This window comes from Elgaria multicarinata, chromosome 9 (genome assembly GCF_023053635.1).
Source record: "Elgaria multicarinata webbii isolate HBS135686 ecotype San Diego chromosome 9, rElgMul1.1.pri, whole genome shotgun sequence".
Classification (NCBI taxonomy): Eukaryota; Metazoa; Chordata; class Lepidosauria; order Squamata; family Anguidae; genus Elgaria; species Elgaria multicarinata.
This window is the reverse complement of record NC_086179.1, coordinates 21,852,783-21,864,653: the sequence shown is the minus strand read 5'-3', so window position 1 is coordinate 21,864,653 and position 11,871 is coordinate 21,852,783. Positions and strand designations below refer to the sequence as shown.

Sequence of the window (11,871 nt, the reverse complement as noted above, 5' to 3'; positions counted from 1 at the left end):
TGTCTTCCAGGGTATTAGCTATCCCACCCAATTTGGTGTCATCTGCAAATTTGATCAGCGTTCCCTGCACCTCCTCGTCCAAATCATTAATAAAAATGTTGAAGAGCACTGGGCCCAGGACTGAGCCCTGTGGTACCCCACTCGTTGCCATTATTGCCTTCACTGTGCCGGACTAGGCATGCTGGACTAGGCAGGGCTTTGGTCTGATCCAGCAGGGCTCTTCTTACATTCTTATGAACTCCTTTTAGCCTGTCTTTGTAAAATGCTTTCTATACAGGTAAGATGATTAATAATAATGTTTTATTATGGGTTTCCTTTTCGTTGCAGGAGATGGCTGGGGAAATCCAAGAAAAGCCGCAAATGAAGTTTCCGTTTCCTTACACGCCATATCCCATTCAAGAAGAATTCATGGCTAAACTTTATCAGGTTTTGGAGTCGGGCAAGGTTGGCATATTTGAGAGCCCAACTGGCACCGTAAGTCTCTATTTATGTCTTATTTATTTAAAATGCTTAGGTCTTGCCTTCTCTATATAACCTACGTGTGGAAAGAAGGAATACCTTGCAATAGGGATGAAGGGCTGCAGACTCAGTTGCAGCCAGAGAAGAGGGCAGTGGATGGAAAGCATAGGGGGGAAAATAGTGGCTTGGTTTGTTGCTCAGCTGTCTGGTTTGCCAGGAGGGGGAAGAGAGGTTTGCTGAAGATCACATCCGGGAAGTGTCCTTCACCCTCAGTTGTTGCCACAGCAACCATTCCAGCAGACTGTATTGAGGGAGATGAATGTGGGAAGTGGCCATTCCACCAGCCTTGTTGTGAAAGACGTAATGTTTTCCCCCTCTTCCCTCCTCATTCCTTTTTCCTTGTGTGTTGCGACTTTTCAGATTGTAGAAGTGCAGGCAGGGACTGTCTTATTTTCCTGGTGAAATATAAGCCGCTCTGGGAGCCTTTTTGGCTGAGGAGCAGTGTAAAAATACTTCAAATAAACAAATTGCTACCCTACCTGGGTAAACAGCCGTCTAGGAGGTAGCTTATAAAAATGTTTGAGACGTAAAGAATTTTGAGACTGATGGAATCCAATGGATTTCTGAATGCTCTTGGGGATTTTCCAGTGGAGAGAGCTGGTGATCCAGCTGAGGCCCTAGCCTCACTGTGGAATGGTGAGATGTGGAGGGCCATCGACTTGATCGCACCTGAGTGCCCTCTCCGGTCCTGTAGAGCCCGCTCTGCTCCTTGGTATACTAAGGAGTTGCGGTCAATGAAACAGGCTGGACGTCGGCTGGAGCGCAAATGGCGCAAGACTCGAAGCGAAGATGACTGAGCACGCTGTAGAGCGCATAATCGTGCCTATTGCGTGGCAGTGCGGGCAGCAAAGAAGGCTTATTTTGCTGCCTCCATTACGTCCTCGAGTAGCCGTCCAGCGGAGCTCTTCCGGGTGGTCCGGGGGCTGCTAACATCCTCCCCAGCAAATGGGGCCCTGGCTCCGTCAAGGACCCGCTGTGACCTTTTTGCATCACACTTTGAGGACAAGATCGCTTCTCTCCGCAGCGAGCTTGACATTGTTTTTAGTGCAGCTCCAGTTGAGGTGTCCGATGCCACCATCTGCCCAATTTTGTGGGATCAGTTCCAGTTATTGCGGCCTGATGATGTGGACAAGGTGCTTGCAGCAGTGCGACCGACCACTTGCCCTCTCGATCCCTGTCCCTCCTGGCTTATAAAAGCAAGCCGAGGGAGTCTCTCAGGGTGGGTCCAAGGGGTGATAAATGATTCTCTCCGGGAAGGGGTGGTCCCTGCTGTCCTTAAGGAGGCAGTAGTGCGACCACTCCTGAAGAAGCCCACCCTGGACCCGATGGTATTAGGCAACTACCGCCCAGTTGCTAACACTCCTTTTTTAGGGAAGGTACTTGAGAGGGTTGTGGCGGAGCAACTGCAGGCACTCTTGGAGGATACTGATTATCTAGATCCATTCCAGTCTGGGTTCCGATCTGGTTACGGGACTGAATCAGCCTTGGTCGCCCTGATGGATGACCTTTATCGAGAGAGGGACAGGGGGAATGCAACCCTGTTAATCCTGCTCGATCTCTCGGCGGCTTTTGATACCATTGACCATGGTATCTTCCTGGTTCGACTCTGTGGGATGGGCATCGGAGGCACGGTTTTACAGTGGTTCCGGTCCTACCTACGGGGTCGTTTTCAGAGAGTAGCATTGGTGACCAGTCCTCGGCCTTCTGGCAATTGAGCTATGGAGTGCCGCAGGGCACCATCTTGTCCCCAATGTTACTTAACATCTATATGAAGCCGTTGGGAGCGGTCATTAGGGGATTTGGAGCTAAATGCCATCAATACGCTGATGACACGCAGCTCTATCTCCCTGTGACAACTGAATCAGGTGAGGCTGTGCAAGTCCTGGACCGGTGCCTAGACTCAGTAATGGGCTGGATGAGGGCCAATAAACTGAGACTAAATCCTGGCAAGATGGAAGCCCTGTGGGTGAGTGGTTCCCGAGTCTGGGAGACAGGCTCATTGCCTGTTCTGGATGGGGTTGCTCTGCCTCTGAAAGAACAGGTTCGTAGTTTGGGGGTACTCTTAGACCCTTTTCTGTCGTTGGAGGCTCAAGTAGCCGCCACGGCTCGGAGTGCCTTTTACCATCTTCGGTTGGTTCGCCAACTACGGCCTCTCCTGGACAGGGATAGCTTGACCACGGTGGTACAGGCATTGGTAACCTCAAGATTGGATTACTGCAACGCGCTCTATGTGGGGCTGCCCTTGAAGCTGCTCCGGAAGCTGGAGCTAGTGCAGAATGCTGCAGCTCGGCTGTTGTCTGGAGCTGCCCCTTTCCAGCATGTAACTCCTCTGCTGAGGGAACTGCACTGGCTGCCTATTCGCTACCGGGCCAGGTTTAAGGTTCTTGTACTTGTGTACAAAGCCCTAAACAACTTGGGACCAGGATACCTGAGAGAGCGCCTTCTCCCTTACCAAGCTGCCCGGTCACTGAGGTCATCCGAGGGCCTGCTCCTGGTGGTTCCACCTAGATCCATCCTCCGATTGGAATCCACCAGGGGAAGAGCCTTCAGCATGGCGGCGCCCCTCCTGTGGAATTCCATGCCTCTGGAGGTCAGGCAGGCGCCAACCTTGTACTCTTTTTGGCGCCTTCTGAAAACATCTTTATTCCAAGAAGCCTTTCTTTAACATGCAGCCTTGGATTTCTGTGTTGTTGTTTTTTTTGCTTCTTTTTAAATTTTGTTTTAACTGTTTTATTCCGTTTTTATTTTCATTTTACCTTGTACACCGCTCCGAAATTTTTTTAATGAGGAGCGGTATATAAATATTCTAAATAAATAAATAAATAAATAAATTGATACCCTACCTGGGTAAACAGCCGTCTAGGAGGTAGCTTATAAAAATGTTTGAGACGTAAAGAATTTTGAGGTTTTTATTTTTGCATTTAAATGTTAATGGTCCTGCCTAAATTTCTGTAATATGTTATTTTTAAAAAAACTTTAAATTTTTAGGGAAAATCTTTGAGTCTTATTTGTGGAGCCCTCTCCTGGCTCCGAGACTTTGAAGAGAAAAAACGGCAAGAAGAGGCCCGTCTCTTGGCCACTGAAATTAATGGGAAGGGTAGCAAAGAGCAGCTTGAGGAGGGCAGCACCGAGGCTGCAGCCAGCCAGTCCTCCACCGGAGAGCCAGATTGGATCACCCAGTTTGTGCAGAAGAAAGAAGAGCGGGAAACGGTGCATAGGCTGAAGGTAAAATGCTACTCATTGAGTAGGGCAGGGGTTGGCAACCTGATGCCCTCCAGGTGTTTTGGACTGCAACTCCCATCAGCACCGGCCAGCATGGCCAGGGGCCAGGGATGATGGGAGGTGTAGTCCAAAACATCTGGAGGACAGCTACTAATTGAGTAGAGTAAGACCAATCGAGAGAGTGAATTCAGAGGTGTCAGTAGAAGGTGACATCCACCAGCACAGTGGTGGGGAATGTCTGGACTGCAACTCCTCTGTCAGCCCTAGTCAGCGTAGCCAATGGTGAGGGATGGTGGGTCCTGCAGTTTAATAATGTCTGGAGAGCCACATGTTCCGCATCCTGAACTAGCGCTTCCCTTCCTTCTTTTACGCAGGCTGTCTCTTGAAAGAAGCAGGAGATAGGAGTCGAAGGTAGAATAATTGCATCATTATGTTTGTAACTCTAAGCCAGGGAGAAAATGGGACCCAAATATTCTTGATTCTTTAAAAACACACACCCAAAACACCCCATAGCTAGGGGTAGCACTACTGTACATAGCTAAAAATGGGGGAGTTGACTTTAAAGGACTAAGGAATACCAGCCTCCCACCTTGCCAGGAACCAGCAAACAGGTTTAGGAGTGGTGATCTTTTTATTCTCCCAGCATTTTAACAGTTTATAAATAAATTTTAACTTGGTGTTTTAAATTTGTAATTTTGCATTGCTGCTGTTTTTATCTGGTTGAGCTTTTATATTGTATTTTATATTATGGTTTTATACTGTTTTTTTTTATTATTATTTATTTATTTATTTATTTATATAGCACCATCAATGTTTAGTAATGCTATACACAACCACTAAATCTTATGCTGACTTGGTCCCGACTGTACCTGCTCTCTGACCAACTTTGCATCTGATTCACCCATTAAATAAGTTTCTGGGGTAGTTTCCCAAAGAGTCTCTGCTACTTACGTGCAAGACAAGGTTTGTTTTTAGCCTGTGTTGCAGCTGCTGTTTTAAAATGTCATGCCTCAATGAGGACTAGAAATGTATATAATTTTTGAAAGGGATTTGCGTAACATACCTGGAATTCACGACAAACACAGAAGCTCTTCTAGTTTCTAAGTGGTTGAGCTTTCCTTACTCTCACTTGACTTTTAGGAAGAGCAGATCAGAAGGAAGAAGCGAGAGGAACGCCTTGAGCAAATTCGCCACAATGCGCAGCTGAAATATGCATCTAAAAGAAAGGTGAGCTGTCCTAGACGCCAGAGGCAGATTCTTGCATTGCTAAAGATCCAAATGGCGCTGTTGGAATTTTACATTGCCATGGGTTGCCATGGGTTGTGTAGGAATAGGGCCCTACCCTATTGTGTAGGAATAATAATAGAATAGGGCCCTGGGGGTTGAATGCACTGAAACAAACTGTCCTATATTGGCCCCATTCAGACAACATGCTAAACCATGATGGTTAAGCATTTTGAGCTAAACAATATTTATTTATTTATTTATTTATTTATTTATTTATTTATTATAGCACTTTTATCCACTCTTTTGCCAAAAAGGCTCTCAAGGCAGCTTACAAAAATATTTCTTAAGACAGATCCTGCACACTGGCTTACAATCTAAAAAACATGACACAAAAGGAAAGGGGATTGGGAGGGAGGAGGAAAAAGAAGCAGCAGCAAATTTAGGCACTAGATTGTTGGAATCCTGGATCAGGGTTCTGGATATGTTTCCAGGGATTTACTAATTGCTGAGGAGCTGGAGGAATCAGAAGACTCAGCAGAAAACTTAAAGGTCAACATTGCACCTGGACATTGATGTCATGATTGAATAATTGGTGACTTGATTGTTTCAATTAAGGGATTGCAAGCAGTTGCATCATTGTACAGTTAGCCTATAAAAAGGATTGTATTCCCATGTACATGTATAACTCAGAAATGATCACTGTATCAGAGCTGTATTGACTGACCGTATGTAAGTATTTGTATTTGTGATTGCCATAACTAAATTATATTTTTATATGCCAGTAAAGGTTTCTTTAAACCTACTGAAAGTCTCAGTCTTAATCTGTGTCTGTGCTGAGTTTGCTGGAAACCGCTGCAAAACTCTGTTATAAGGTTATTGGCCAGAAGCCCAGTCTGGCAATAACTAAAATAAGGTTGTAAATATTAGACCAACATATTCCAATATAGATTATGGCTAAGCATGATGTTTGAGCTGTGACTTAGTGTGTTGTATGAATCATTCCTAACCACAGTGGCTACATAACCACAGTTTAAACATGCTCACTAACCATTTTCTGTAAAAGGCTTAGCAGCCTAACAATGGGTTAGTGTGTTGTCTGAACGGGCCCATTGGGGTGATCAACCTTTTTGAGCCAAAGGGAGCTCAGGGCCTCTCTCTGCATGGGGAAAAGAAAAGTGTGCTGGGCAGGGCCAGATGATGTCACTGGAGGGGAGGGGCCTCTCCTGCTTGATGTCATCCAGCCAACCAGCTTTGCCCAGCGGGGCAGTCCAGCCCCCGGACCAAAAGAGGTTGTCCCCCGCTGCCTCATAGGATAGTGGCCAACAGGCCAGGAGCTCTTGATGATTCCATTGTACTTCTCTCAGAGGCTGGAAGAGGAGGAGGTGGAACATCTGCTCCAGCTCAGTAAAGAAGTTTTGTCCAGTCCGGGCATGTTGGGTTCTTCAGAGCCACTGGATCTGAGTGAGGAAGATCTGATCCTTGCGGAGTACGAGAGCGACGAGGAGAAGAAAGTGGGAAGCAGGTAAGGAAGGCAATGAGACCACAAGATGTTCCAGTGAGCGATGAAGCGGCGCAGGGCAGCTGGCATCTCCTTCCTTGGAGGTTATCCAGAAAGACTGGACCAGAAAAATGGGCAAAATCAACTCATCACCTTTTTTCCCCATGACCTGTTCCACTGTAGGCAGTGATGCTTGGTTCTTTGTTCGAAAGCTCCCCCATTGGACATCTCACTCCTTTTCTCCTCTCCTCTCCTTCCCATTCATAGTTAGCATATTGTGGAGAAGGGTTTAGCCTGACATGCCAAGAACCTAAGAAGAGCCAGGCTGGATCAGACCAAGGGTCCATCTAGTCCAGCACTCTGTTCATGCAGTGGCTAACCAGCTGCTGACCAGGGACCAACAAAGCAGGACATGGATGCAACAGCACCCTCTCACCCATGTTCCCCAGCAACTGGTACACATAGGCGTACTGCATCTGATACTGGAGGTAACATAGAGCCCTCAGGACTAGTAGCTATTGACAGCCTTGTCCTCCATAAATGTGTCCAATCCCCCTTTAAAGCCAACCAAAGTGGGGGCTGTCGGTACATCTTGTAGAAGTGAATTCCATAGTTTAACTATGCGCTGTGATGGTTTTAAAATGCTAATTTTAATATAAAGGGGGTAGCTTATAATGGACCACCCGTCTGGCCCTCCCAGGCCCCTTTTCCCCGCCCTGCTTAAAGGTACAGGAGTGTGGGAATGGTAGGACAGGGATGACTCTCCCATCGAAAGTAGACCGAAGGTATTTAAGCTCAGCCGGTGTGTCTCCATGGTCACACATAGTTTTATTTGTTTTTAGTGTTTTTAAAAAATTTCTACTGGTTTTAATTTGTTAACAATTTAATACTTTTTTAGTTATGTTCACGTTGTTCTGATTTTATCTGTACAATGCTGTTTACATTATGTTTACATTGTTCTGATTTTATCTGAGATCCCAATGATATAGGGTGGGATACAAATTTATAAATAAATAAATGTAATGCGCTCACTCGAGGCTATGGTTTTGGCACTACATACAATTAAGACATGTTTCAGGGGGGCTACTGAAACCTGCCTTTCTGTTTTCACCCCTTAGGTTAAAGGAAGAAGATGATGACGATGATCTAGAGGAGGAACACGTAACCAAGGTAAGGCTCCAGCAGTTGTTCTAGAACTGCTTTGCAAAGTGCTACCTAGGGCAGTGTCATGACACGGTTGCATGAATTCCTCTCTTCTTCTCTCCAACCAGCTGTGTCTTCATTTATCTGGTTTTATACCAGTCCCATTCCTACAGCTAATAAAGTAGATCCCAACGGCTTAAAACCAAATTGGTTAACCTCCACTGAGCACCCTGGCCATCTCGTCAGCTCAAACTCATTTGCTGTTACCCAGCCCCAGTGGGAGAGAAACCCTTGTGTACTTTTCAAAGGGTGCTCAGGTTGTGCTTCAGTAAGCTTCTAGGGCAGGACGAGGGTGCAGAATCTCGGCCCACAGAGGGCCCTGCCCCCTTGGCACCCCAAGCCCCTCCCCTCCATGAGCCCCGCCCCTGCTGGGTTTCTGGAGGAGGCAGGGACAGGAATCCCCACTGTTCTCTCCAGCCTGTGATCACAAATTGGAAATAACATTGGGGATTTTCCATGATGCTTTTCTGTGTGTGCCAGATTTCCCGGTCATGGAAGCCCCCACCTGCAGCGAAGCGAAGCTGGCTGAGCCCCCTTTGTGCCTTTAGGAAGGAGGCGGGGCAGGTGTAGCAGAACCAGCTGGGTCCAGTTACGGTTTTGCACGCCTGACGTAGGAGGTGAAATTTTGCATTTGTTGGGCAAGACACCCAAATGCCCCTTTGTCTACTGCAGAAGCAGGGTAAAGAAAACAAATCCTGCATCAGTGTAACATCCAAACTGGTTTTCTGGTCCCAAGATCATAAGAAGAGCCTTGCTCAATCAGACCAAGGGCCCATCCATTCTGTTCACACAGTGGCCAACCAGCTGTCGACGGGACACGAGTGGATCAGCACCCTCCCCGCCAAGTCCCCAGCCAGTGGTGCATATAGGCATTCTGCGTCCGATGCTGGAGGTAGCACAGAGCCATGAGGACTAGTAGCCATTGACAGCCTTCTCCTTCCAGTTGTATGGATTCCTTTCCTGCTCCTCTTTCCCAGATCTATTACTGCAGCCGAACACACTCGCAACTGGCCCAGTTCGTGCACGAGGTTCAGAAGAGCCCTTTTGGCCGGGAGACGCGCCTGGTGTCCTTGGGGTCTCGGCAGGTAAACCCGTGTCTCTCTGATATCCCCCTCGCTGCTGAAACGTCCCTTTCATCAGAGCTGGGCGGCGATGCTGATCCCGGGGCTGCCATCAAAACTAGCAAGCCGGTCTCTGGTTTCCCCTTCCCTCCTTGTACCGTTGAGGAAGAGAAATGTCTGATGCGACGTCCTTGGGTTGCGCATTCTCCCCATTCAACAGCCGGGGATATGGGGTGGGGAAGCGCATGGAGCACTAAGGCCACAGCGTCGTGCAGCTCCTTCTACTGAGAGTGAAGCGGGAGCTAGACGCGTTGCGCATCACGTCCCGTGTTTTGCGCATCCTGTCTTGTCCCGCTCTTAGAACCTTGGCTTGGCGCACCCTTTCATCGTCTATATGAGAGACAGATATAATTTAGACACTGTTCCTCTCTGTTATAGCTTGACCAAAGCCGGAAGCGGATGAATGTACTCCCTATAGCCTCTACAGTCGGCACCACTTTATACCTTTGTTAATTTTAAAATCTATTGATGTTAAATGCTATTGCGGCTTTTTTATTATCTATTTTGAAAGAAAATCAATTCTCAATTTTTTTGGTTGCTCTTTATTTAAAGATCTGCTATTGGATGTGAATGAACAACGTAAAGACTTTGATTTTAATGCAATGAACTCCTACAGTTAAACTCTAGCAATACTCTAGTAGATGACTGTTCCGAGCTGTTGTGTTTTGTTTGGATTGTGTATATGAAACTTCTGATGTGTAATTTATGATGCTAAAATGTATATATTAAAATTAATTTTAAAAAGGAAAAGAAAAGACCCCTGACATGGAAAACGTGACTGGCCCAAAGTCACTCAGTGACCTATATAGCTGGGGGGGGGGGGGGGGCAGCCTTCATCTCCCAGGTCAAAGCCTTCTAACCTCAGTTTCCCTTCCTGTAAAAAGGGGAGAACCCTGCTGCTCTCCTTTCTTAGGATTCTTTATCTTTAAATCATACAGCTTGTCAAGGGTAGCTTCAAATAGAGGACTGTCCTCTGTAAAAGAGGGCACAAGAGCTAACAGTAAGAGATGGTCTAAAACACTCCACGATGCCGGAGAACACAGCACACGTAAAGAGCCTGTGTGGTGTAGTGGTTAGAGTGTTGGACTGGGGCTCGGGAGATCCGGGTTCTAGGCCTCACTAAGCCATGGAAGCTCACTGGGTGGCTCTGGGCCATTCACAGACTCTCAGCCCAATCTACCTCACAGGGTTGTTGTTCTGAGGATAACATGGGGAGGAGAAGGATTATGTACACCGCCTTGAGTTCCTTAAGGAGGCAAAGAGGTAGGATATGAGTGCAATAAAAAAACAAGGGTTTGTTTTCACTTTATACATCTTTGTTTTTGCTCTATACATCTTTGGTTTTGCTTTGTATATATTCCAGGATGTAAACTGGAAAAACATATCTTTAGGAATCCACACTCAGCACAACAAATCGAATTTTGGGAAGTGTGACACCCTTGTGGTGTTACAGATGTTGACTACCCTTTACTTCGGGTTTCTGTGTCTGTAAACATTTATGGCTTTTTAGACCATCGGCAGGATCATGACCATTCCCAGGACTGTTCTGAAACCAGAAGGTGACGCATTTAAATATGACGTTTTTCTAACTGATCTCTGCTTTTGTTTCCTGCCCGTCCCAGAACCTGTGCGTGAATGAGGAGGTTCGGCGCCTGGGAGCTGTCCAGCTTATCAACGATCACTGTCTGGACATGCAGAAAAATAAACATGGTACGATGGTATTTTATAGTGGGTTAACAGCAGCGGTGGCTTAAATGGTGCAAACGCAATGCGGTGGAAGCTGTAGGTGTTTCAGTGGGCAGTTATTTCATTCATACTGGATCTCTTCAGACGACACACTAAGCCATGGTTAGGCCGCTAATTTGCAGCAAATGGTTAGTGAGCGTGTTTAAACTGTGGTTATGTAGCCACCATGGTTAGGAATGGTTCACACGACACGCTAAGCCATAATGCTTAGCTCAAAATGCTTAACCACCATGGCTTAGCGTGATGTCTAAAGAAGCAGTTCAATAAGTGAGACCTGCAACAAAATGTTGCAGTGCGGAGTGCTGTTTTTCAGCGCCTCAGCCCACCAGTGGCCTCTTCCAGGATATTCCATTCCATTCTCCCTCTTTCCTGGTTTCCCATTCCTCAAGAGCCAGCATTCCGTGCCCACTGAGCCTGCTCAAGCCTCATTGGACTGCTTTTGATCCTCAGCAAATTAGGGTTTTCCCCTTCTATTTGTATTTCTGCAAATGTTGGGGTTCTCCCAAGTTTGCTAGCGCCCCCCTCTTGGGTGTGGGTGGGGCCATTTTGTTACAGAAGGGATCCACACGCAGCTAATGACTTTGCTACTGCTGTGTTATTTATTTAAAGTATTTTTATGCCTCTGCTTGGCCTGAAAAAAGGCTCCCCGAGCCACTTACAAACACTCGGTTAAACAAGACAATTCCAGCCTACAAGAGAGCTTGGGCTTTTGGGAGGTATAAAAATGCAATCAATAAATAAAACACAAGCTTACAATCTAAAAGGACACGGCACATAAGGAAAAGGGGATGAGGAAGGTGAAGAGGGAGAAAAAGATTTTCAGCAGGGATGGTGGAATGCACCTGCTTCGCCTCTTATGTCCTGGAGCAGCCTTCCTCAACCTGGGGCGCTCCAGATATGTTGGACTGCATCTGGCTGGGGCATTCTGGGAGTTGTAGTCCAACACATCTGGAGCGCCCCAGGTTGAGGAAGGCTGTCCTGGAGGATCATATATAGGATAAAAATAACTACATGTACGTCCCTCACTTCCTCCAAGGTGTTCAGGATGGCACTCCTGTCTTTCTGTTTGCCTCCCTCCCATTTTATCCTCTCAACAATCCTGTGAGGTAGGATAGGCTGAGAGAGCTTCACGGCAAGCGGGTCTTTGGCACGAATCTTCCTGGTCCAAGTCCAACATCCCTCTGGCTCACTCGTGGTTTGGTTTGTGGACGTTTTAAAGAGATAGACTCTAAAAGCAAAAAGCAGGCATGATGTCTGAGAGGCTCTTGGCAAGCCCGGCTGGAGAGGATCCGAAATCCCCTGCGCCAGACGTAATGAAGCAAAGATCCCTAGTCG

At 46.8% G+C, this 11,871-nt stretch overlaps 1 protein-coding gene across 1 annotated transcript in view; it reads left to right on the top strand.

Moving 5' to 3' along the window:
* Nucleotides 1–330: 330 nt before the first annotated feature.
* The window catches only part of DDX11 (DEAD/H-box helicase 11), a 41,697-nt gene continuing 30,156 nt past the window's right edge, over nt 331–11,871 (top strand). Inside the window, exons 1-7 of the mRNA XM_063134936.1 lie at nt 331–474; nt 3,508–3,744; nt 4,882–4,968; nt 6,333–6,490; nt 7,585–7,636; nt 8,647–8,754; nt 10,413–10,500. Coding sequence (XP_062991006.1) covers nt 331–474; nt 3,508–3,744; nt 4,882–4,968; nt 6,333–6,490; nt 7,585–7,636; nt 8,647–8,754; nt 10,413–10,500 — 874 coding nt within the window. The remainder of the gene's footprint in view (nt 475–3,507; nt 3,745–4,881; nt 4,969–6,332; nt 6,491–7,584; nt 7,637–8,646; nt 8,755–10,412; nt 10,501–11,871) is intronic.